The 26,895-nt window shown below is 38.5% G+C and overlaps 1 protein-coding gene across 1 annotated transcript in view; it reads right to left on the reverse strand.

Moving 5' to 3' along the window:
- LOC309598644 (collagen alpha-4(VI) chain-like) overlaps nt 1-20,208 on the reverse strand; it is a gene marked incomplete at both ends in the record, with an annotated part of 61,517 nt that extends 41,309 nt beyond the window's left edge. Inside the window, 4 exon segments of the mRNA XM_082329397.1 lie at nt 387-490; nt 492-602; nt 604-800; nt 20,194-20,208. Coding sequence (XP_082185523.1) covers nt 387-490; nt 492-602; nt 604-800; nt 20,194-20,208 — 427 coding nt within the window.
- Nucleotides 20,209-26,895: the final 6,687 nt, after the last annotated feature.

Raw genomic sequence — 26,895 nt, forward strand, 5'->3', positions numbered from 1 at the left:
ATCTTTTTCTTGTTCTCTGTGGTGTAAACCCTTAGTCACAGAAGCTGTTTGCAGCAAGGCCATGCAAAGTCAACCCATCATCTATCCCACTTCAACCCAGAGACTTTCCATGCATAGATAAAATCCGTTCTTTTCCACTATTAACTTGCAAAAGAAATCACAGATCTTTATGTATCATCTAGAAGACCAGCTGGGAGAGTCATAACAAGACAGAGCTTGTAACCAAAGACAAACCCTCAGCTGAGGGAGGTCAGACTTTACCTACCAGTAAGTCGTATTAACTACCCCACTCACCACACTCATCCTCTTGCTACCTGAAGGGCCACTGTGAGTTAAAAACCACTTGAACTGCATGACTGCTGTGGAGAAAGACAGCATGTTGGTACCCCTGAAGCGGAGAGAATTCTTGCCTGTCATTTTCATTGCAGAAGCAGAGTTCCCTAACATTTTTATCGGCAATGCATCATAGCTCTGTGCAAAGAGCTTCTTGACCTTCAGTAACCTCTTCAAGTTCTGCTCTGCTTGCTTTGTTCACTCCAACAGCTGTTAAGTTGATTTTACCTCCCTTCAAAGCTTTTAAAGCTATGGGAAGGAAGGCTGACTCTACCCAATGCTGCAGTTCTTTTATCAGTAATAAGAATAAGGATCCTGGTGACAGCAAGGAAAGATACACACCCACCCTGGTTCACACCAAATCTCTGCCTGGCAAAGCTCAAAGCTCTTGCTGTGAAGGGCTGGCCTGGCAGAGGATTCAAGTTGAATACTGCGTCTCTACTCTGAGACTCAGAGGAGAGTTGAAACTTGGAATTTATACACACCAATCATTGAGTCATTAACTACTGCTACGCTTTGAGCTCCATTCTGCAAGCATACATTACTAAATATTTATTATCTGAGGGGAAAAAATAAATTCACACCAACTTAAACAGGACTAACCACATTCACTTTTAGTAGATACTAAACTCATGTTTCCACACCTTTCAGAAGCACGTGACACTAGTAGGGCATGGATGAAACAATTATTTCCCTAAACCAACAGTCATACAGAAAATGTTCTGCAACTGCACAGAACATTTTCTCAAGCAGATCTTCCAGAAGACCTGACTACCAAAATAAAAATGCTAAGTCTTGTGACTTATCTTGCCCTTGGCGGTCTTACAATTGCAAGAGTTTTTCATTGCTTTTGAAAATACAGAACCTCAGCACACATGAACAAAAACAAATTTTAATAAGCTGTTGCATTTAATTTTGCATTTTTTTAGGACAACTATCCTATCCTAGTTTAAATATATGTTTCATAAAAACATACTACATTATCCCTAGTTATACAAAGAATAAACGATGTCATCAATTCATCATCTCTCTCTAGCATTGGGTATAAATGGAAAAAATTAATTTTGCTATCAACTTGAAGAAGAGTAATTTCTTTAGCGTATTACCAGTCTGTTGTGCATCTATAGAGCAGAAGGTAGAAACAAAGAGAACAAGAAGTGGTTTCCAGTCATCCATTTTGAAAACCTCCCTAGAAAAAACAAACAAAGACAGTAAGAAATACAGAGCATAATCTCCTCAGAAAAAGATTTTTAGTTGTGAGGGAAATTGGTAAGTGCATTTTATTAACAACATGGAGGCCTTCTAGCTGTATGCAATTTAAAGCAGCACTTTAGATTCATATTTTCTTCCCTTAGCTTTTAACATACAGGCTTTGAACACAGAGCTGTTTGAGTTTGACACTGATGTACAGCATATAACTGAAATGAACTGTTCACTGCTCTGCTCTCACACAATCATGCTTTGTTCTGATTCACACAGCTATATTTACCATGATCCAAAATTCAACTAAAAGCAAGTTATTCACAATGTAAGATGAACAGGAGTTATGCTTCTAAGATTCCTCTCTAGCCTTGAAATTCCCCACCCACACACCTATTTAAAAGAAAAATTTGGTGCTTGTATCTATATACAATAGACGTAGATAAGAACAAGCATTCATTTACAAATGAAATATGCCAGTTGGCCAGCAATGAAGACACTTGCCATATAAAAGTAGCACAACTCAATGCTGTGGGAACAGGAATGAAAAATCTCTCAGCACGAAAGTACAAAATTAAGCCACGTTGAGCTTAAGCACACTAAACAAGTGACAACAAAACAGTTTTGAAAAACTTTCAATTCTAGAACACAGGTACACTAAATAGCTTAAAGAATAAAAAGAAATAATAAACCAGAGCCTTGGAGGCCAAGCATACAGAAAGGGATCAATATGAAAGCATTTCATATGTTGTTTTTCTTTGGAGCTGCTGAAGTTCTCTTTCTTTTCTGACTAGTTCCAGCTGCTTTCCTCCTAGTTCTGCCCTCACATTCTGTCCCAGATCAAAACAGAGAAGATTTTTGGTAAAATTTATGAATATAAAGGTCAAATGCTTCTGCACAGTGACATGAGTGGCAGAGAACCAGGTTGGCTAGGTAAGTCAAGCAGGAAGGATGAGAAAATCGGGTATAGTGCACATTTATTCTACGATCTTTGGTTATTCAAGTATTAAAAACAGATGAGTAGAAGATGCCACCGCTGCATTTCAGCCAACCAAAGTCACTCCTCTCACCAGCCCTTTGTAGCTGGTCCTCCGTCAACTAAGAGCATATCTCTTCCCATTCTAGGCGAAAGAATAGCTTGACAGACCTGCTGTCCATGTTGTACTTCTTTCCCATGGATGTGCATGTCAGAGGTAATGCTGTTCAACACTATATGTAGCCTCTTCCTCAGGCCTCCAAAAACATACCTGTTGGCAGCAAGAATTCTGTGGAAACTAGACTGAGGAGGACAACTGAGGAATGAGTCACTGAGGACAGTGAGGTATAATTCAGTAACCTGACATACCTCAGATACTACGCTCAAATCCTCAGTGACTGAAGAAGACATCCCACTGGGGCTACCCTAAGAATCTCATACTTAATATACAGCCTATGTTAAAAAGTATATTGGTCTGGAAGATGCATGGCTACTGACTTTTATGTGCTACCACCTTTTTATTACCAAAATTTTACACAAAGCACTGTTGAGCTACCAGTAATATAAGCAAGCCAAACACTGTTTTGTCTCAGGCTATGTTTTGAACCTGTTGGTTGATCCTGGCAGATGCTCAGATCAGAAGAAAGTGACAGCTTGAGTCACTTATATTCCAGGCTTGGGTTTGACACAGAGTGCAACCTCAGCGAACCCAGGATCCTGGCTTGGTTTTGGGGTTTTTTTGGTTGGTTGGTTGGTTTTTTGTTTTGGTTTTGGTTTTTTTTAAAGGTTTCAGGGCTTCTGGAATTCTGATGAGAACAATGAATCTAGAATTTCATTTTAGAGCTGATTTACACAGAAATTTCCACAGCATCTGTGTCTCTGCCATTCCTTAACATCTAATAATTATGTTGGCATGAATGCTGCCTAAACTTATAAGTAACAGAGAGGGAAACGTATGTGAAGACACACAGAAGCAATCAGACAGCAGGCAAAAAAAAAAAAAAAAAAGCTAGCTCATCCTCCCAGCAACTGGAGGGTTTCCTAAGCATGCTTCTTGGAACTCAGGAGCATCCTTCTGAGAATCAAGCAGTCTCAGATACAGGTTAATTCCTCTTGTGGAAGGATGTAAACTGAATCTGTATGGAGGGAGACGAAATCCACCACAACAGGTTAATCCACACATTAGTCTCTTCAATATCTTCAAGATATGTGCTGGGGGCAGGGTATCTACCTATACATGCAGATTGCTCCTCTTTATTTCTGTCACTTTTGTTTCATAAACTTCCTTTTGCCACTAGTCACCAAAAAAGTCCTGGTGATCAGAACAAAGGTCCATCTTGCCCAATCCCTTATCTTTGACAATGGCCATTAGCTTAAGGAAAGAGCATAAAAGGAAAATTAAGGAACGTAGGTATCTTCTCCCTTCCACACAGACTGGTTTAAAGGTTTCCAGGTTGCATTTGGGTGAAGACCATATTTCCATAAATTCTTCTAATCTCTTTTGAAACCAGCTATACTTTTATATTAAAATCACAAACCAATTATATTACCATATTGTAAACATAATTTATATTTTACTGAAAAAGCCAGCCAAGTATCTGTGAAAATACAAGTTGATGATCAAATGCTGCTGTTAACAATTCATTACACTAGTTTTTAAACTGTATCTTGGATCTGCAACAACAATTTAGTAGAAAGGCTACAGCTGGTCTAACATCATAGCACAAGGTTCAGTTTCAAGTTCTTAGGGTAACGGTATGTAATATTACCCTAGGTCTTGTAAATAACAAGAAGCAATGAATAGAAATCATCTGCTTGACTCTATATTCTACCCTCAGGCAATAACGAAACTTCATTTCCAAGTATCACCGCACCAAGCCCATTGTAATGGTTGGGCTTGATGATCTTAAAGGTCTTTTCCAACCTAAACGATTCTATGATTGTAGCTCTTGAAGGGAACCTTCTCCTGTGAGGAGAAAAAAAAAGCCACATTTCCTGTATTTCAAGACATTTATCACATATGGACACTCTTTACTATTACTAGTACTACAGTACCACAGAGATTCCAGATGTAACTGAGGTGTCTATGCAACAAAAGGGGTTCCAGGTACTATGTGCTCCTTAAAAAGAATAGAAGGCAACGCTGGGGTTTGTGCATTGTGGAAACCTTCTTCATGCCTCTGCACATTGCAGTTTTCTTTAATAAGCACTTCTAACATAAGGGAAAATGTTTCACAATCATCTTATATGCCATCTTCACAATTAAATTTTGTCTTGGATTTAATTAATTTTTCTGTATATATTCCTGATAGTTACTGAACCTCTTAAGAGTTCTCCTTGATCACTTTGACAGAGATTTGATTCCCAGTTATTTGTTTTCACTATTACGTCTCAGGACATCAGCCTCTTTTTTAGAAGTTAATAAGCAAAAAGTTTATACTGAGACACAATTAAGTATTTTAATGGTATCCAAAACAAAAATAATCATGATTGCTAACTTTCATTACTATATTATGCAGTACCTACTTTGACAGCACAGTTATTGTGCCAGAGGAGCAGTAAGCATCTTGAACTATCTGGTTTTAATAAATTGCACATAGATCTATAGACGCAGCTAGAAACGTACATATTCAAGGGCAGGTACGTAAAATGCTGCCAGTATTTCCAAAGCCTCTAGTTATAGTGGTGATTTTTAAAGCAAAACACTGAGTTTGTGGAAAACTCAAGGGCACCAATATCACCATGCTTCCGGGGCGTATGTGGTTGCCCACAGACAGATGAGCAAAATACAGTTGTTGTTTTAGCAAGGGGCTAGACTTTCCTTAGTAAACATTCAAATTTTGTACCAAAGTCTAGCTTTTACTGTTATACCATACACAATAATCAGTGACTGTTGAGCTATGCAACTATTTCCATACCACCTAAGAACTGTAATCTCTGTTTGCCTCCTTCAGCTTCCTCCAACCTCATGACTCAAGAATGTTCCCTGCTCATAGGGTCAGATACCCAACACCTGCAAAATCTCTCCCACTCTTCCTAAACAGTGAGTGCAGATGGGAACCTGTTTCCCACTTGCTCTTTATTTTTCCCTTCAGTAACCTCTATTGACATCAGGCAGCTTCTTTAAATACACAGGAACACTGCAATTTAAAAACTTGTGCAGACTAGCTTCCCTACTTGTACCATTTATTTTGCCTTATCTTCACATAGGAAATTCCAATCACGCACTACAAGCTGCATAAACAGAGGTACTTCATGCCTTCTACGTGTATTCTTTATTTGCTAAAGTAAAACGAAAGAAGTAATTCAATAGAAAACTCATGCCATACAGCTCATAAATACTATGAATCAAAGCCTAAATAACTCACTCAAAAACATGCAGTGTCACAGAGCATTACCAATTCTGCATACTAAGCTAGCACTATGTTAATTCCAAAACATATTTGAACATAAACCAGTATATACAAGGTCCTAGCATAAGCTACCTTAATATGCATATCTGTAGTTGTTTATATAAATACATATAGGCATAATCTATGTAAGATGCTAAAACAGCAGTTCTTAAAAATCTAAGACTTCTTTCCACTTTAATACTATTTTACAAGACAACAATATGAAAATTACTAAAAGCCCTTAGAAAAGGGTACATATTTTAAAGCTTATTTTACTGTCGGCATTTTTCCTTATTTGTTCCCAGAGACCTACCGATATGTATGTAATAAGTCTGAAAGGAAGAAAAAGATCAACAGTACTCCTGAATTCTTTAAATGCTTCACAAAGATTGCTTGCAACAATATTTCATTTTTTTCTTTTTTAATCAGCTAATGTCCCAATTTTACCCTCAGTTGCTTCAATCTTTTACACATAAAAGAAAGTCATTCTGTAGATGCTTGCTGCCAGAGCAAAATGCAGTCATATGTTAATACACTTCTTAAGCACACTATCAAAAGCATGGAGATTTTGAGGCAATACCTCTTTTTCACCTATAATTTATGACCATGTTGCATGCAGGATCTCCCTGCACACGCTGGTTTGAGGACATTTTCCCTCTTCCATTTGTATATACTAAGACACAATAACACAATCTTTCTTCTGACAACTTCAAATCCCATCTCTATCAGTGCAAATGAATGTAATCGTGTAGCTTTCTCCTACCTACTGAAGTACTCCAGTTAGATTTCTTCAACTTTTACATGCTGATTTCATTCCTTCTGAAGTCTTTGGAAAAAGCCCAAGTCCTGGAGTGAAGCAGACAGACAGCTTCAGCTCACATGCCACAGTTAGTTATCCCTTTCCTCTGCCACCCCCTTTTCTCTCACTAAAGCAAATTTAAAGCCTGGATTCCATCTGTGCAACTTACTGGTTTCAACAAACAGTAAAACCAGGAGAAATCCACCCCACTCTCTCACCTCAACACTCCCCTCATATGTCCACATATTGAACCTTCACCACTGAGACATACTAATACCAGAAGAAGGATTAATGTTGCTGTAAAAATAATGCAAAGTATTTTCTATATGTCAGTTCTTTATGTAAATGAAGAAATCTTTTATCAGTTGTCTCCTCTCTACAGGCACGTTTTTTTTCCTACATTATCTTTTTGTTAGCACTGAAATGTCTCAGGAAGAAAGTTGCAGCTTTACTTGCTGCAGGTTTCTCACAGAAAAGAAGAGTTTCCTAATGATTCCAGGTACAATCACATGGCCAGAGACAGATTCAAGCAAAGGCACCCTGGGTGACTTACCTGACTTAGGAAGTCAGTGTGATCAACATGAGGTTTAAGATGTTCCGAAGAGTGGTTTCATTTAGAAGGGCAAGAAGCAACAGCTGGAAAGGATGTGGCCGTAAGGGTAGGAACACCCCCACATAGAGACATACGTACATACAAGCACACAACCAGCCCATTAGGTGCCTACACCCAGTCTTCAACGGAAAAACTGACTGAAATTACAAGTCAATTTCATTTACTGTTAGAATTGGTGTCTGCCTGTCTGTGAGCTAGTGGGATGGATGTTTACTTGCTGACTTGATTCTACAGAATGAAGAGACATAATGATTTTCCATTTCAGTATTTGGTGCACCTTTTATAAGCTTATTGTCCATTTTTCTTTTCTGAGTAAAACTTAATAATTAGCATGTTATTATTCTGTAAGCCTTAAACATTTGTTATCATTCATATTTGTATCTTCCTGCTGGCTTAAGCTCACAAATTGCAATGAGTACACATTAACAAAATTAAGAAAATGGACCCTGGTATCCCAGCAGCCTCAAACAGTTCTTAATCTACCATGAAATTAAAAACCAAATTACAGTTTCTCTCTTCAGTCAAGAGGATCCCCCAAAACCAAAGCACCTATCAGAGAGCCCAGCTAATTATGATGCCTCCATATCTGAAGCAATCATTCCCATGTAGTCCCTCCTGAAGTCAAATGTATTGAATGTAACAAGTACATATTTATATTCCCTCCGGATCAGGACCTGAGCTCTCAGCACCCATTAAAAACCTGCTCTATCTACCCACCTTCCCCTGGCTCAGCACGACCAGCCTGCACTTCCCACAATGCATTGCAGTCTCTCCTCCTCAAGGAACAGATAAAGCAGGTAGACAAGAGAAGCTGTCCTTCCTGCCTGCCAGGTATCAGAACTAAAAATTCCATAAGATTCAGACAAGAAAATTTCTGAAACTGCACTGATGCCTGTCCCCCACCCCCCAATACTCTGCTGCTGGGAAATCTTCAGTGAAAAGTCCATTTTTTCCCCAGAAAGCTAATCTTTATGACAGAATAAAATAAAACAAATAGCTGAAAACCCAATTAGTTGAAAATAAGGTCTAACCAGATGATTTATCACATCTACCCAAGACCACAGCTGGCTATTCTGAGAGCCTAACAAGCTTTCACTTCATCACTTCGCACACTCTGTAAATAGCTATTTACTAATCACACCCTAATTTAATTGCTATACTCAGTTGAAGTTAAGCTTGCCTTTAAGTGTATGAATTCAATGAGAATATCCCATGTTGTCATAAAATTATGAACATTACTGTACACAGGACCATGGCTTTAGGCTTTTCCTCATGGTTTAGCTTCCTCAAGAAAGAAGTCAGGCAGAATGTTACATTTCACCTTTTATCCCAGATGGGGGAAGAGAATTCGAAAATCAAATGCTGTAAACGGACCTGTGAAGCTGAAGAGTCTCTCACCTTGTTAACCGAGTTTTTACCTAGCAATGACTCATTCTGATCCACAACAAGCTGACTTTCAAACTCCTAACCATTTTGTTCTTTGACCTCATTAAAAGAAGGGTGGACGGGGACCCCATACGATAATTGGTAATCAATAACATGTATATATATATATATATATATATAATGTACTTCACAGCAAGGTGAGTTTGCCTCCTACTAAGGGTTTTGTTAAAAGAGAGTAAAGGAGGCCAAAAGAGCTCCTTGGTATGAGGAGTACTTTTCCCAAATCAGAAAGTCCTTATGGAGTAGGAGATAGACTTGTTATTCTTCTCTCTTTCCTATCAATCCTGGCTTTAGACCTACTTTACATGAGACATGTAGTATCATGCCAGTACCAAAGAAGTATCATGGCAGTACCAAGGATCAAGTTTGTTTGCTTACAGAAAATACAAAGGTGATCAATAAAAAGCATTAAACCAGGAAACTAAAACGATTTGACAGGTCTTGTAAAATGGGCCAGCTACACCTGGATGACGATACAAGTAATCTGTCATATCCTTGCTAGTTCCTTTGACTGGAAAGTAGACAAATGTGAGCAGCATAAAGACTATCAACTTTACCCACATGTGCTTCACTGACTCATTTAGTAAAGGATATTAGGCAAACTAAACACAAACATTTCATTCATGAAAGCAGCTTCTCAAAGCCAGAAGTGCTCAAGAAAACTAGCAGATGTGACTCTCCTGCTCCCAGGAATACTGAGTGGGAAAGCATCCTATACACAGGAGTTGCACCTGGAACAAATTATTTTTAGAGAAAGTTTTGCTTTAGAACAGAAACAGTGTAAGTCACCTCATGTTGAGCTATCACAAAGTGAGAAATTCAAAATCGAGGACAAGAGTTTACACATAATGTTGCGGAAGTTTTGAACCACCAGTACATTATCCACTAACATATGCTAGACGTACCTTTGAAATAGGACTCTCACAATCTGAGCTTACTGGTGGTGGCAAGATGCAGGTTCTTGTTTTATAAAAGATTTATGTAAGAAAATTGTGACCTTGCAATAGTCATAGATGTAAAACTTCTGCTAACATCACTTGGCTAAAAGAACCTAACTGCCCTCTTATTTCTAATGCTGAAGATTATACACAGTTTTACCAGAATCTACCACTTTTGATAGTAGGAAAACATGAAGCGAGAAAGAATCAAGACTTCTGCTTGTGAGTATCTTCACAAGATCTGCCTTGAAAACAACTGCAAAACTCTCATTTTGTAGCTAGAGATGTGAAGTTCATCTCCTCTTTCTTGCCAGTTCTAGGCATTGCTTATAACTAGTCTTCTAAAGTAAGTAAATAAAATTTAAACCAAGCTTTCGCTGAAATGCAAAAAACATATATCCTGCAATAAGAAACAAAGAAAGCAGGATGCTGTTCATTTTAATGTCTCCTCTGAACTTTCCAGTGCTTTTCTCATTGCTATAAGTCTTGGAAAACTGAAAAATCAACAGCACCTTTTCTCATCTTACCTTTCCTTACTGCAAACCACCAAAACTACCGTATCGCCCGTAATTAATTCATAGCTTATCATGCCTTGTCAAATGAAATGTCTCTATAATATTAACAAAGCAGATTTTAGCCCAAGGACATTACTTAAACATTTCTGAAGTATCCTAATATTATTATTAGGTGCATATTCTACTTTGAATCATTTGGAATAAATTTTGTTTATCCAAAGACTCTTTGCTTATTCACTGAAGCAATCAGGATTTGTTTTACTGAATGACACTATTATTTGGATTTGAATGTGTGGAAGAATTATGTAAATGATTGTATGCAGGCAAATCAGAGCTGAACAGGGTTATGGCCATCATCTTTACAACTACAGCTGTTGCAAAAGCAATGAAAATTAAGCAGCATGTTTTATATATTGCCACATCAAGAGAACAAACCAAAGCAAATGCTAGAAGTGTGGAAAGCTGACACTTTCTCAGGTGTCTAGAGTACTTATGCAGGTAACCCAGAAAATGCCTTTTGTGACACTCACCACACATTAGATATAATTTAAATTAATGCATATGCAAACATTCGATAATAATACTCAGAAACAGTGTCACTCTAATAGAGCTCTTAGTAGGAAAAAGAGTTTTGCAAGGAGCTAAGGAACTTTAAAATATGGCTTCACATTGAACCAAAATAAGAGCCAAAAATTCTAATTTCTCCTTGAAGGGAAATTAATTTTAAAAAATTATTTGGCATCCCTCAAAATACTGCATTTTCTCAAGTAGTGTCCACTGATTGTTTGGAAATACTATAATACCAAGCTTTTAAACACTGAAATGAGCTCTAGCACACTTGCAAAATGAGGGTGCTTTATGCTTCATTTTACAGAGGGAAGCCAAGGAACTAAGTCGTTAAGAACAAAAAATCTGCTAATACAGTGTACTCAGCTTCAGATGTGGCATTTCAGAGTACCTAGCACTCAAAGCACAGCTCTTATTGGCCTCAGTTTAAAAAAGCTAGACTCCAGCATAACAAAACAAACAAACAAACCAACCAAAAACACTCAGGCATGCAGATAAAAAAAACAAAACAAACAATCAAAAAACCCTCCTAAACTCCTAGAACACACAATTAGAGACTACCTGTGAAAAGTTTGTCATATATGATTTGTCAGTATTACACAGGACTAACTTGGCAGATGCAGGAATAACATTTGAGTCTCTAGAATAGCACTGAAGGTACTGAGTTCTTTTTCTTTCAAAGCCCTGTCCCTTTTGTCCCAATACATCCAGCAAGGTTTGTGCACATAACCTCCTTCACGGTATTTTTTTTTTTAATCCACAAAGCCAGTTCTTCACATACAGTGAAAAACCCATGTAGGAAAAATACTTCAAGATAACACACAATTAAACACTGGTTCATACTGTGTATGCACAGGGAGTCAGTCATGGAATTTGGCCTCTACAGCATCATCTGCAGAAAGAATCCTCTGTTTCCTTAGGACCACACAAAGGAAAACAACAAATATAGCATCACTGTTTTTTCCCTGAGCGCTACTAAGATTTCCTGGCCAATGTTTCAGTTTGAGTCTACCATATGCCCTCATTTATTTACTGATTGAGATTCTTACATGAGCAATTATGTTTCTACATTCTGATTTTGCTTTGGAAGGCTGTAGGTTGAATTCGGTTACAAAAGGGCTTCTAAATAAATGTTTTTACTTCATCTGGTGTCAGGAAAGCTTAAAAAAAAAAAGCGGAACCTTACACACTATACTGCCCAAAATAGTCACATACAGATAATTTAACTGCAGCTCGGTTCCGTTTTAAAGCATGCTAATTACTTCCAAACACTGAAAGCAGAGCTCTTATGATCCTCTGAAAGCTGAGCACAGAAGTGGGTCCCAGTACAACCTGGTGATGCTGGCCTCAACAGACAGTAAATATCCTTTCAATCAAAGGGAGACAGCAGCAACTGTGTGGCCAGTCTGGAGTTGTTCTAGCTAAGAAAGATGCTTGTACATGCTGCAGAAATGTTTGAGATGTCTCAAACTTAAATTGGAAGGAAAATGCTGAAAGCTCACTTGCCCAGATCAGCGAAGATTCAAGACAAAATTCCCTTAGATTAACCAAAGGGGAGAGAGCACAAGCCTAAATCTTAAAGAGAAGAAAAATTTAATTTAATTAAAAATACTTCACCTTATACAGTATTAAAAGTAACAGTCTTCCTATGTATCTTCTCACTCACATACACAGTACACCAAGCTTGTGCTCATCAGCTATATATAGTACATCTGGATACAACTTCTCTTTCAGATTTTTTACTTAATGGATTGGAGATGGAAAAGCACAACTGTCTTCAAAATTATTTCCATAGGTGTTATGTTGGCCCCTGCCACATTTTTATAATGTACTCATCAAATACAGCATTTAAAAAAAGATGTCCTGGCTTCCCACCCCCTACTAATTACTCTAGTCTCAGGATACAGTGTATTTAATAGCCACATGCTGGAACACTTAAAAAAAACAAGAAAAAAGAATAATAAAAAGAACAGTGTTACAGAAATAAAGGACTTATTTATGCTCTGCTGAAGTTCACAGAAGGTTTCTAGAAATTGTATTGCTGTCGGCAGCTAATAAGAAAAATCTTTGCAGTCGACAAATTACATGTTGCACTCCACAGTTTCAAAACGCTTTGAGTGCTTTATGAGGAAAATAGAGGTTCATCCATCTTTTAAAATATTACCTGGAAAAACTTAAACAGGTTGACTAGCAGAATGGCAGTAGTCAAGATGTCCATAACTTCATGTGTGCCCATCACAGTTTCATTCAATAGGTATGACTTGCACAAATACATGAAAATCCTAAAAGATTCAACTAAAAATGGTTAAGTCTGTCAACAAAGTCTCATCTGTTGATTAGGCTCATATAAACCCTGTATCACTTATTCTTCCAACTACTGAAGCAGATGGCCTCTACAATTGTAACCAGACAACTTAAAAGCATAGATGCTTTTTTGGTTTGACTGAAATATATAAAGGCAATGAACTGGAGGAGAATTTTCAGGTCATTTCAATGCTACTTTTTATAGAACAGACAGGAAAAGTGGCCGCAATTTCCAACTGCTTGCTCAGGATATTTCTAGAAACTTGTCAGAGATTTACTGTGCTAGTAGGGTATCTTTAGCACACTGTCAGACCACCTGTGCAAAGGCGTTTTTTCAGAGTTGAACAACTCAGGTTTAAGGCAACCATTCCAAGGAAGAGTTTGAAGAAAATCTGTTCCTTTGCTCCTCTTGTTCCTTTTACTTATGTGGAACTTTTTACATATCACTAGAGGCCTGAGAGAGACTGGGGCTCGTAACAAATACTGTTACAACAGCTTGATAACAAGGTTAATTACACACTGCACGCCTTTAGAAAACCATGGCCCTACCATATGACACCCTACCGTATTTTCTACTCGCTGAACAAATCCATATCTCAAGCTGTTTGTGGTAAGCGTTCCGGAATTTAACAATTTGTCTTTTTTCAATCACTAAGCAATGTTCTAAGGCATGTAATTTTTTTATGGTGGAATATAAAGCTATTCGAACTCCATTAATAAGCTTAAATAATAAACTTGTAAGGCTGCCTCACAGAGAACTTCAGATTTTGAATTTGTGCCAAGGACACACTGTCTGCATATACCATTTATTCAATGAATGAAGGCAGCTCGAAGAACCCTGAGTTTCTCTCTTCAGTTTGTCATTTTATTTTCAACTTGCTTTAACCTACAGCTGTGTAACCGTCTTTTCCAGGAAACATCAGCTATGTATCATAGTCTCAAAACCCACACACTTTTTGTTCTCTTCTGTTTTATAGCAATCAGCTGTCTCAGGAAAGACAGGCAGCTTTTTTCCAATTTATTTCCTATCCAACATACCCCTGGGGATATGAATCAGAACAGCATCAGTGACTTCAATACCACACTTTACAGTAGATAAGGATCTGGCCTACAGATGGGGCTTTCATTCCAACCTCTCCAGCAATCTCTTTCCTTAGAAGGAAAAAGAAAAGCTATTGCACTTTAGACTGCCTGGCAATGGCAATGACCAGCTACTGTAAGCATGACTCTACTAGCCACACTACTTCAAGGTACTAGAGAGATCTTTTGGTTCATTTCCAGTGAAAGAGAGATTTCACAGAAAAGTCCATCCCTTCTGAACACGGTAACTGAAAAAGGTGTAAGAAAACAGGGCGAGATGCAGCCACAATGTGGATGAGCTAGTAATGCCACTGTAAGCAAAGCCAATGCTGGAACAGAGATCACATAGTCAATGTTCCTGGTGAACTATCCCTGCTCCCATCACAAGGAGCTCTACGCTGTGTGGACTACAGCACACCAAGTAGTAGGGCAATTGCACTGTTCTGCTTTTTTAGAGAAGAGGTAGCAGTTTAAATTTGAACAAAAAAACCACATTCCTTCCAGTTTGCTGGCAGAAGCATGACAGTCTCTATGAGATGACAAGCAATACAAAGTCATCTACTTTTGGATTATGGAGATGCAAAAGAAGGAAATTTCTTATGATGAGCCAGGAAAAGCAGTAAGTCAAACTATGGTGTTCACTCCTTGTAACAGATTTTCCTAATTGAAAAAAGAATCCTATCGTGACATTGATTCCAGGCCCCAAACTTTAAGTTGTCCTTCATCTCTCTCCTTTTATACTCCGCATACTTAATCCATCAAAACCAGTCCTATCATCACTGTCAAGTTAAATTTGGAAATTTACACGCCATGGCCAAAGCTACCACTAAATTTATAATCCTGAGGCCTGGTCATGAGAAGAACACGTTAATCCACTTGAAAAAAATTAGGAATGCAGTGAGAAAGGACTAAATGACAGCAAATATACACTATCTCTGATTCAAACATCCTTCTCATGGCTACACATTCACATGGGTCCCATTCCCTAGGAGAATCATATTTGATACATCAGCAAGGGAAGGTGAAAATTCTTCATAAAAACACATTCAAAAACCTGACTTTTTTAACTTCTTACAAATATCACTGTCTCAGTTTTCAACCCTGCAGTGACATCTCATGGCTCCATGGTAGTTCCAGCAACGAACGCGCGTTGTCAAAGAACAGCAACAAAACTGGGGAATGTAAATATCTACATGTAGAAAAACTGGGCAGCTGGCATTGATATGAGATGATCTAATCCCATTAGTTGATAACACCAAACTCATTTATCCTCCCAAATAAAGCTAATACAAAATACTGCCTGTTACAAGGCAGTTACATCTGCACACAGGCTTACATCACAAGAATGCTGGTTTTAAATAAAAGGAAAGAATGGATAGGGAGAATTAAATTATAAGAAACTAGGCAGGGCTTAAGTTAAGGAGCAGGGCCAGAGGAGCAGCATTAGCTGCTGGAAAAACTGATTCCCACCCTTTCTAACAGAGACACGCTACCGTGCCAACAATCTGATACCTTAGGTGGCCACCTGTTTCAAGTAGAAGAAAAAAGACACTCTCTTAGTTTCAGAGCATCGAAGCCATCATATGAATACTATTACAGGGAGATTTATATCTGAGTTGCAGAAGCCAGCAAGAGGTGAGTTAATACTCTGTATTAATAAAGTTAACATGTTCTTACAAAACAACTTATTAAAATGCTCAGTCAAAACTGAGTCCTAGGACTAAACCCATTCCAGTCTAACAAATCACTGCATCTGTATATCCTTTCACAATTAAATGCAAGATCAGGCTTTATTCCTTAATTAAGGCACAATGTCGTTTCCTGGGTCAAAAGAAAACTACTGTATAATTGATTTTCTTATGATGAATAGCAAAGCTTTTAACTAGGTCTCTTGGGACCCTGGTTTCTTTTTGCTTACATTGCTGGAAACATTAAGGTACTTCACAGACAGAAGCAAACTGGGGAGGGAAAGCAAATCGGCAGGCCTACTTTGTTGTTGCTGAGGTTAGGTTTTGAGCCCAATACAATTTTTGTGTGATTATCTGCGAAGGGATCAAACTCAGGCTTATGGTGAAAACTCAGCTGCCCTTACCTGTGCACTACCATGCCACTCCTGCATCATTACATTTTCACTCCAGCAAATTAAATCTTCATCATGTCTTTAGGGTCTTGATCTGAATGCGTGTGCAGTAACTAGAACATACATTGAGCCAATAAACTATATTTCCTTTTGATTAATTTTGTGCCCCACTACAGATATTGAAAAGTCTGCATATTTCAAACCAGGAAATGCAATAAGTAAAACCTCTACAGCTTTAACAGTGAAAATAACTATTCTAAAATTTAAGGCTATTCATTCTGGTTTCTCTCTCAACTCTTGGCTTTTGACATCAGTAATTATTGAAGTTAAACCTTGCTGTGGCAAGTTTTGGTATTTAGTGACAGTAAGAGGGATTTCAACTAAAGGACATGTGAAGAAAGTCCTCAGAGACACCCTCATATTTTACAGAAATACGTTTTCCTCCTCTGGCAATCACTGGTTTTCATACAAAAGAAAGGAAATCGTAACATCTGGGAAAATTACCTTTGCAATGTTCCTAAGAATAGAGGGTTTACTGAGCTCTTTTATATAAACTGGAATACTTCCCACTTGATTGGTACATAAAGATGAGATTAGATCAAGTTAATAAAACATTCACAACTGCACGCCCTTACTTTTTTAATTTCCTTTTAGTGTTTCATAACCCATATCACCCTCATCTAAACATTGTTTTTTCTTGTTTTTTTACTTCTGTTCTTCTGGTATATTGTTTGAAGATTTTGAGCTATTGAAGAGCCTAAGTTTATCGGAGGGTGTCACATGAGAGAGAAAGAAGCAGCAATGTTTGCATAGTTGCCTCCAATGACAGGAGAACTTGACTGGACAGCTCAGACCTTTCAAGCCCATGTGTTCTTTTTCCTGGTCTTTTTTTCCTCCCGTATAATCAAATCCCCATGCTGCCAGTGGTGTAAAGCAACAGTGATTTCAGAGACCAGCAACAACTCAGCAGATTCACCCAAGCACAGAGCAGGGTAAAAAGGCTGAGTCCAAGGTACGGAAAGACTTCTGAGTGCAAAATGACTATTCAGTCTAGTGGGAAAAAAGGCAACTGAGTAAAGATATGACAGATGTTTATAAAGCCATGAGCAGCTTGGAGACAATGTCTCTTCAACAAAAGGACAGGATATCAACGGAAGCTAGATGCTGGCAGATTCACAGCATGCAAAATGGAGGCTCACCTATTGGGTACTTAAGTTGTGGAATGCTTTGCAGCAGGATGTGAATGCTAAGAGTTCAGATAAGCACAAAGGAAGAGTGAATAAATTGAAAGTAAAGTATATCAGAGGTCATTAAATATAAAGACGCCACTTGTTAGCTCTAGGAGTTCCTGATCCTTGAGTACTACTACCTTTCCGCTGTGTTCTTGTACTCTTCTTTATATAGATGCATTTCTTTGTCAGAGACAGGATAGCAGCTTATAGGGACATTTTGTCATATTAACTGTTGCCATTCACACTTTTATGGCTAGTTAGCCAAATGCTAAAATTGCCATGAAAAGATAAGCAAGACATCCAGCCCTATGGACCAAGTACAGCCCTGTTGCAGCATTTTATTTATTGCCTCTGAAAAGCAAAACATTATGCCTGTGAAAGAACAACACTAATTTTTACCAAACGGCACTCATATTTGCCTAAGGACAAGAGCTCTTCTAGCAGTATACCTCTCACACAGACTTCTGGGGGTGGCGGGGGGGGGGATAATTTCAAAAATTTTTGCTAAACCAAGGATCTGACATATTTGTCATACAGAACAAAGATTCCTCTCAGAACTCAGGTTAAAGAAGATCATTGCAGAGAGCCCAAAGTTAAGCTTTAACAGTAGGGTCCACTTTAAAAAAAAAAAGCACATGCACAAGTCACTTGTAAACAGAGCAGAAAGACAATTTCCTGCAAAAAACACTGGGGATTTTGTCCTAAACAGTTATAACTTCCAGACTGCTCCACTTCCAGCTCTAAACTGCTCCTTTGTCTGTTTCTAGGCAGTAAGACAGGCAAAGAAGTGTTCATCTACCGGTACTGCTGGAGGTCCCAGTTCTGGTTTCCAGACCACGTTCTGTGCCAACTTCCCTGCCTGCAGTACTTAAAAAATAAAATAAACAAAGTGCAGGAATTGTCTTAGTTCTGAGGGACATTTTCATATCATCCTTCTGTTCACTCAGTCTTCTGAGGTAGACGTTATTTCACTGAAAGCCAGACAAACATCCTACTGGCTTTAAACTTTAAAACATTCAATGCATAAGTAAAAATGCAAAAATGAGAGAGTCACATGCAAAGCCACCACCAGGTGGAAAGGTTACAGGACAGGATAGCCAGATGGGAAGTGACACTTCCAGGTAACATTTTTCTGTCCTTAATTCCTTCTGATTGTACTCACCCATTTTATTTTGGTAGTTCAGAGTAGACATCCTGTAATGACGAGGACGATAAAACCCAAAACATACTAGATTCTACTCAGTGTTGTCATATCACACAGTTAAATAGTGCACAACTGTCCCACAGGACTAAATGGAGACTCTGGTTACTTACACAAGAAAAAATAATAGCTGGCTTTTCATTTGAAAAACTGACTAGATTTTTTTTTGCATGCTTGGTTTACTAATAGCTGGAGAGTTATGGTTAGGTTAAGGGATTCAAATGTAGTGTACATATAATTTCTTTCGTTCCAGCTGTACAGTATTTTTTCTGCTGCTTTCCTATGCAGTGCAAATGGCATTATTTTAGCACATTGTGAGATCTGTCTGCCACCTGTCTACTTACCTGCTTACAATAGTGCGTCTGCCCTCCTGCAAAAACACAAACTCAAACAAATCATGCCACTTGCTGATACTTAAAAATGGAAATAATCTATAGTAAAAAAACCGGCTTGACTGAGCGCAAGTGTATTTATGCACACTGGGTAAGACTGGGGAAAGCTGAAGATGCAAGACTTGGTATTTACTCCAAATGCTATCAGATTACTTCTCTGTGTCGATTCACATGGACAAACTTTCTCGGTAGAGTGACAGTTACCAAGATGGGTCAAAATGGTCTTGGAGCAATTCCTAGGCATCCTCCCATTACAGTTATTCTGAGCAGCTTTTCCTCATTCCCTCATATAAATTTCCTTATTCCGTCATACACATTTGTTCTTTCCACCTAGATTTTATAGCATGAGGACATGAAAATGGTTTTACCAAACAGGTATCGCCAAAATTAATTAAGTCCAATGCCATTAGTACAGTAATGAAGTTCATTCATGAAGGAAAGAGATCTTCAACCATCCAATGTCTTGCTCGCCCTGGAAGACAGTAATAAAGAGTATGGATATTTGATGAAATCCTGCAAGAATTTACTTTATTGAAGAAGCATCCTTTTAATTAAAGCAAAAATTTGTTTCTTCATTAGAGTAAGCATAGCAAGCCAAAGAATCAGGATGTTTACAAGGCAATGTTTACAGATCAACTTTATCATCAGTATTGGCAGGAGGATAAACCACCCCAGTCTTCCACCAAACCAGCTTATTTGTGATCCACAGAGACCATGACTGTGATCCCAAGGATTTCCCAAGAAAATCAGCCTCCCCACAGCCCATTCAGCCGACCTTTTTAATTAAATCCAAACATTGTGAATTTTCTTAAAACCTTCCACGTTGTTGGGCATTTCCACGTTTACATGAAAGTTGAAAGTTAACCCATTTTGATATATCTGTAATCTGTTAGAAGTGTTAAACATGCTATCAAATCAGAGAAAGTGATCCAGGCTTGAGTGCAATGTGAGACTGGTCTCTGTCTCAAGGGATACGATACCAGTCTTGCAACTGGATGTATATAAAACAGACCAATAAACTCCACCTGCCCAGATTCAGCTGCAAGATTAGGAAGCACCTTTTTCAGGTTCTGGAGTCTCTTTTACAATGTCTATGCAGTCTCTCTGAAAGTCATCAATACTTACCTTGTCTGTACCCATGTTTCTACAGACAGTTATAGATGCAGTTCAGAAATGGATGTTTGATAGAATTTCTTTGGGCCACAAAGTTTACAGGAAGCAGGCACTAAAAAAAAAAAAAAAAAAAATCTACTCCAGACACCATAGTACATCATACTGCATCCTGAACTCCTACCGAGATTCTACAGGAAAGACCATTTCTGCCAATCTTCTCCAAATGGACTGGAATTGAAAGTGAGCTCAATTCAGATGAACCTAGCATGTAATACAAGATATAAGCTTCAGAGGAAGGGGGGGCAGGGAAAGATAGTCAAGAGACATCAATCATGCATCTGAAGGAGACACTCTCAATTAAGAGTATGATATGCAAACAAAATTACTGTTTGGGAAGGTCAAGCATAAACTTGATCAGCAGTTGCCCCAAGCACATTACACTCTCAAAGACAGTATGCACAAAGTAGTTTTTCCTTCTCACTGATGTCACACTCACTATTTAGTATTGCAGGCTGAAAGCATTTACATGGTACTTGGCACAGTGCAGCAGATACTCATCAAGTTCACACCATCGCTTTGGTGGTAAAAACACATTCTTACATGAACATCCTTCCAACGGCAGAAGCCAACACTCTTAATACCCAAACCTTCACAAGACCAGCAGCCACAGGAGCATACCACCTGTACATGAGGGACAAAGCACAGGAGGTATCAGTGGTTCTAACTCATGTTCCCTTGATCACCAATATGTTGCAACTGGGTCTTCAACAAGGGGCCTCCCTGTGGGATTCAGCAACATCAGTTAGGCAGCAGGGACTGCTTCCTTCTGCAGCTATGGATTTCGTTTAGCCCATAACCTTAACTTCAGGGTACGCCCACTGCAAATAGCACAGGGTAACCCTGGAATGGGAACCTGAATTCCATGTAACCTCTCTATGGGTCTCGTTACCCTCTAACAGGTTTTCAGTTGTGCCTTACATATGTAATATCAAAGAGCAACTAATCCCATCCAGCTGACTGCCTTTGCTTTAATGAGTTGCCTGCTAACAAATCCAAGGGGGAAAAAAAAAAAATCCTTATTTGTAATAATCTAACTCTTACTTGCCTTCAAGCTAATCCCTTTATGAGTGTACCAGGTATAAAGAATGAGGTTTTGGTAGTGGTGGCGGGGCCGCAGGGGTGGCCTCTGTGAGAAGAGGTATGGGACTACCCTGTGTCAGGCACAGCTGGCTTGGCAATGGACCGACTGCAGGCTAAAGCTGAGCCAGTCTAAGTTTGTTGCATCTCTATGAAAACAGTTTTAAGAAAGGGCAGAAAAAGCTAAGACTGAGAGGACTGGCATAGGGTACCAAAGGAGCAACAAGGTCAGAGTAGGAGGTGCTCCATGCTGGAGCAAGTACAACCCCAAAAGGACTGCAGCCCTTGCTGGAACAGGTACACCCCCAAGGCGACTGCAGCCAGCAGAGGACCCACACCAGAGCTCAGCAAAGAAGTAAGCACAAAGGACCATCAGAAGAAAAGTGAAAAAAGGAGCAGCAAAGAAAAACCGTTACATACTGACCCCTAACTCCTGTGTCACCCGTCACCTCACTGAATGTACTAAATGTAACTTGTGTCAATAACAAGGGAGGAGGAGAGGTGCCTGGAGTGAAGTTAAGCATGGAAAAAGGGGAAGAAAAGTGTTCTTTCAAGGTGTTTAAATGTTTATAATCTTTGTTTTCCAATGCCCAAATCAGTAATTAAACATGTATGTTAACAGGCAATAAATTAATTTGAATTCCCCAGGTGGAGTCTGTTTTGCCAACAACAGTAACTGGTGAATTATTTCCTTGTCTTTATTTTGACTCATACGTTTTCTCACTCCTGTTCTTCCTGTTTTCTCTGTTCCTCCCCCAGCCCTATCCTGCTGTGGGGGTGGAAGTGTGTGAGCTTGGCTGCTAGCTGAAGCCAACCCATCACAGTGATGAATGGGTATCAAACTTTAAATTTACAATTCCTTGGGCATACAAATCTTACAGTGTAACAAGCTATTTCAGTAAAGGACTTGCTTGATTAAATTCAAGTCTCTTGCAAATAACATTATTCATGCTAATTAAAAAACCTTCATCACAAATGAGAAAATAAACAGTACCTTAAAAAAAGGTCCCTCTCCCTCAATGCATAGAGTCTGAATTATTTATTATTTTTCTTCAAAAAGAAAAAAGTCAGCCAATATGAACCCTTTAGGAGTTGCTTCTGGTAAAAATTTGCTATCCTGTAAATAGTACTGGTTTTGTTTACAGAAGTGTTTTTCAACAGATGAGAGAAATGCATTTCAGCATCTATTTTAGAACCTTTCTCTCCTTGAAATTGAGAAAATTAACTAGGGCTATGTTCATTATTTCAATTACTTTTGGCAGATTTGAGGAGTAACATGGGACATTAACAGCAAGAAACCATCAGTGCTCAGGTGTTAGTTTGCTCCAGAGCACTTCCTGGGTGTATAATGCAGAACACAGGAAGGAAAGAATTGCTGTTAAGCGACAAGCTAGCTTTTATTAAGACACCGTTGTATATACATATCTATTGTAATTCATTTTCTGAATGGAGAAAATTAGCATTGCAAAGTAGACAGCGAGTGCGATAAAAGAAGAAAAGTTAGAGGAGAGAGCTCATGGCAAGAAACTGAACTAAACTACAAAGAGCATGCGAGATACCTTTTGGTGTATCTCTTCCAGTCCCATGTCAACATAAATAAGTGAAAGACAACATCAGAATTACATTTCACCTTTATATTGTACTGACTATTATTATCACACCTGTCATGTCACACTTAACAGAAAAAATAGCATTTAACAATTTTTTGGGGTATTAATTATTCCAGCTAGATCTTTGATCATCAAACACAGTTACATCAGTTTCTCCCACCAGTCCCTAAAAAGGGAAATCTTGTCCCTGGCAAAGTCATTCAACAGACTTAAAATTTCACCTCAATTCAATACACTCATGAAGTCTTGACACACTAGAGCTCACATGTATGAGACCTGAATAAAATTTGTATTCCTCTCCCTACTGCAATCCATTATATTTTTATATTAGCTTCCTTCAGAAAGCACAAAGGTTCTGGCTCTGCTTGGTCAATAGCCCACATTTAAGATGTTACCAAATATCACACAAACCAAAACCAAGTTTTGTAGACTCCTCCTAAAACCACAGAATTCATCTTTGAAATCCAAGTAGAAGGGGGAGGATTGCAATAGTTTCAGGATTTAACATTTGCTACAATTCTCTGATGACTAAATTCAAAGAGGCATCAACCCAAGAATATTTTGAGTAAATTGAGAAATGCCACCCTGCCATAATTCACTGAAGATATTTCTGATTTTTATAAAAGATTACATCAGACTGCGATGCATGTGATTATATATATATATATATATATGCATAAATAGCATGTGGAGATCTCTTAGTTAATGCAATAGTTCATAATGTCATTGGTGCCTACCACTCAAACTTATTTGAGATAAACTTTTATTTCATTATGAAGCTGCTTTTCTCAGTCAACACAGTCAGAAGAAAGAATCTGCAGATGCAATTCCCAAAAGAAGCGTGCTTACTAACTATGACGGTGAGGCATATTGTTTCTATCAACATAGATTTCTTGCTTTTCTTCCCTCTTTCCATAGTTAGGATCACTGTCCCTATCACCGTGACCATTTGCTTCCAAACAGAGGCCACAAATTACAGCTATAAAGTTGAGAGCCAGTGTTTTAACTGTGTAAGGAGGAACTCTTTACTTCTAGAGAATCATAGTACTTTTTGTAAGAAACTATTTTAAGAAATTTTAGAGGACTGCAATAACCTCTGCTGAAACAGTGCTATTTAATAAGTATATTATCTACAGAATTACAGTAGCATGATTTTATATTTCATACTCCTGTTTCTCTACTCTTCAGGAGGCAGGGGGACCCAAAACTTCTGGTCAGTCTGGACACTGGATGTTTGACTGCAAAAACCAAATCTAAATCTCTGTGACAGAGAGAGTCAAGAAAACTTCAAAACTAAAATGAACCAAAGCAACTTCAGCCACACTTGTAACTAAACCAGAGCCAAACTAAAAATATATTTGTTCAATATCTGTTCTTTCAACCATGCAAAAACTTCTAGCTTCAATCTAACAGTAGATGGACATCTAGTGGTCTAACATAATTGACTCCTTTTTTCAAGTAGCTTCATATATTCAAAGCCCTATCCATAGAAGTGCTTTCTACCATATTAATAATCAAAATACCATATACACACTTAAAGGCTTTATTTTCAGCTGTGCTTTACCTGCCTTCTTAATTTCATAAAAGTACCATCAGTAGAAATCAGGGGTCTGGGTTCAGATTCAGAAGCCTTCGATCAAGGTAAATTTCATTTTGAACTGAAAAGGGTTTAATACAATCAATAGGTAAGGGTTCAGCCCTGAAAACACAACACTTAGGTACTCTATGTAAGAATAAATTGGTGGTACTTAGCACAAAAATAGGTCAAGATCAGATTGTCTGTTTAAGAAAACATTTTATGCATTAAAGAATATACACAAACTCCAATCATCTGTTAAAGCAGATTCGCTCTAGAACAGCCCAACCAAAGCAGGCCCACAAATATAAAGAGTTGCTCCTACATAGCTGATAAAAATACAGGCAACATTTCTCTAAATTATTGCAGAATCCATTTAACAATTGTGTACGCAGGTTCAACAACTTATTGATGAAACAGGTATTCATTTTCAATGATGTTCTGAACAACCAGCAGTCATCGTTTAGTGAGCTATTTTGTTTCTGAACAAACTCAGAAGTTATCTGGAAATGGCAGGAAATAATAAGGTGAAGAGGTATGCCAGTGATACAAATACTCTGGTTTGTGAAGGCCTACAACAGCACATTGCGCAAGGATCTCCTATCACTGTGTATGTAATAAACAGCCTGTGAAATTAAATGCTGTTAAATCACAGGGGAGAAAACACCGCATGAAGTACACAATGGCAGATGCTAAACTTTCATTATGAAATCATTATGAAAGAAACAGAATACAACAGTACACTGGGACACAAAATTAATGACACAACTCTAATACTGCACACCATTCTCGTCACCCCATCTCAAAGAAAACACAGGAGGGATTGAAAAGAGCTCAAGGATAAATCAAGGTATTGAGAGGATTCCGTTCAAGCAGAGACTAAATGTATGAAGAAAGAAATAACTGAAGAGATAGCACAGAACAACACAAACTTATGGCCAAACTAAAAAATGTGTGAGATGTGATCATAATTTCTTATAAGCAGGGGAGAGGGGGCAAACTAAGCAACATGGGGGTGTTGGTTGGTTTGTTTGTTTTTAAAAGGGAATGTCATCTCATACAACAAATTTAAACTATAGAGCACATTCCCACAAAATATTTTGAAGGCCAAAATCAAAATGTGCTAAAGCAACAATTAGACTAATTCACTGAAATTAAGCCCAGCCAGAGGTATCAGAAGCAATGATGTGAGTTCAACCCACAGGCTGCAGGAAGCTGAGACAAAACATTACTCTGAATTTGCCCTATTCTTGTATTCTTTCTACAAGCATCAACTACACTCCAGTTAGAGGAATACAGGACTAGGGTGGCCCATGATCTGACTCTGTATTGCCATGACAGAGTGAAAGTAACCATGGAGGAATTCAAACACAGACACAGATACCTCTGGAAGACCAAATTATATCAAAGTTTTTGGGCTTTGTTTTTTTAATGCCTGGAAGCATTAAAAGCTATGGCTGTAGTCAAATGAAAATAGGTAAGGCAATACGCAAACCTTAGGTAAGAACCATCACCAACATGAAAATGTCTACCCCTATAGCATCTGTTCAGAAAAACACGGAGAGCAAGAGGTAGAGAAGCAAGAATCAAAATCAGGAAGCAGGAAGAGGAGCTGGGAGACAGTAAATTATAGCATTATGGGAGGCAAAAGGAAAAAAAGGCATGAAAACATCTCAAAGAGGAAGGACAAATGAGAATGATCTGATTCTGCCTAATGAGCAGCAAAGGAGTATGAAAGAGAAATAGAGACCTGAATTTCTTCATCTGATATTGCCTCTGCAAAAAGGCAAGAGCTGGAAGGAGTAAGATAAAGACAACATATACAGATACAATCTTCTCAGAGCATATTGACTACAAAAGGCAGGCAGGAAGGAAGGAGGTAAGAAAGCAAGCATTAGACGAGGTTAGGAAGGAAGGCATATAAGGAAAGCAGATGGTGGGAAGCAAGGGATACTCAGGGCAAATATCACAGAAGGTAAGAAAAGCTGAGGCAGAGGAGGACCTGGATGCAGAATCTGGACTTCTGCCCATGGAAAAGGGGATCTAACAAGAAAGGATGCCAGGAAACCTGTAGGGATGTTAGAATAGGAATCATAACAATAAGGAAACAGAACAAATTGGGGGGGAGGGAGGAGGTGCATAACACTATAATGCAAAAGTGCAGGGCGGAGAAGGATTGGCAAGTCTAAATGCATACAAGCTCAAAGAAAAGTAGGGTTCCCCAGTACCTGTAGAGCCAGCCCTCGTCAGGTAGGTGGAATTCAACACTTGCAGTGAGAAATGGAGGACAGCTATCAGTACCACTGGCAATTACCAGAATTTGCTTCTCCAGAGGGTGCTCTTACTTATGACTGAGTTCTTACCACAGGTGCATGTACTTAATACTTTTTC

The sequence above is a fragment of the Platalea leucorodia genome (genome assembly GCF_965183815.1).
Source record: "Platalea leucorodia genome assembly, chromosome: 1".
NCBI lineage: Eukaryota > Metazoa > Chordata > Aves > Pelecaniformes > Threskiornithidae > Platalea > Platalea leucorodia.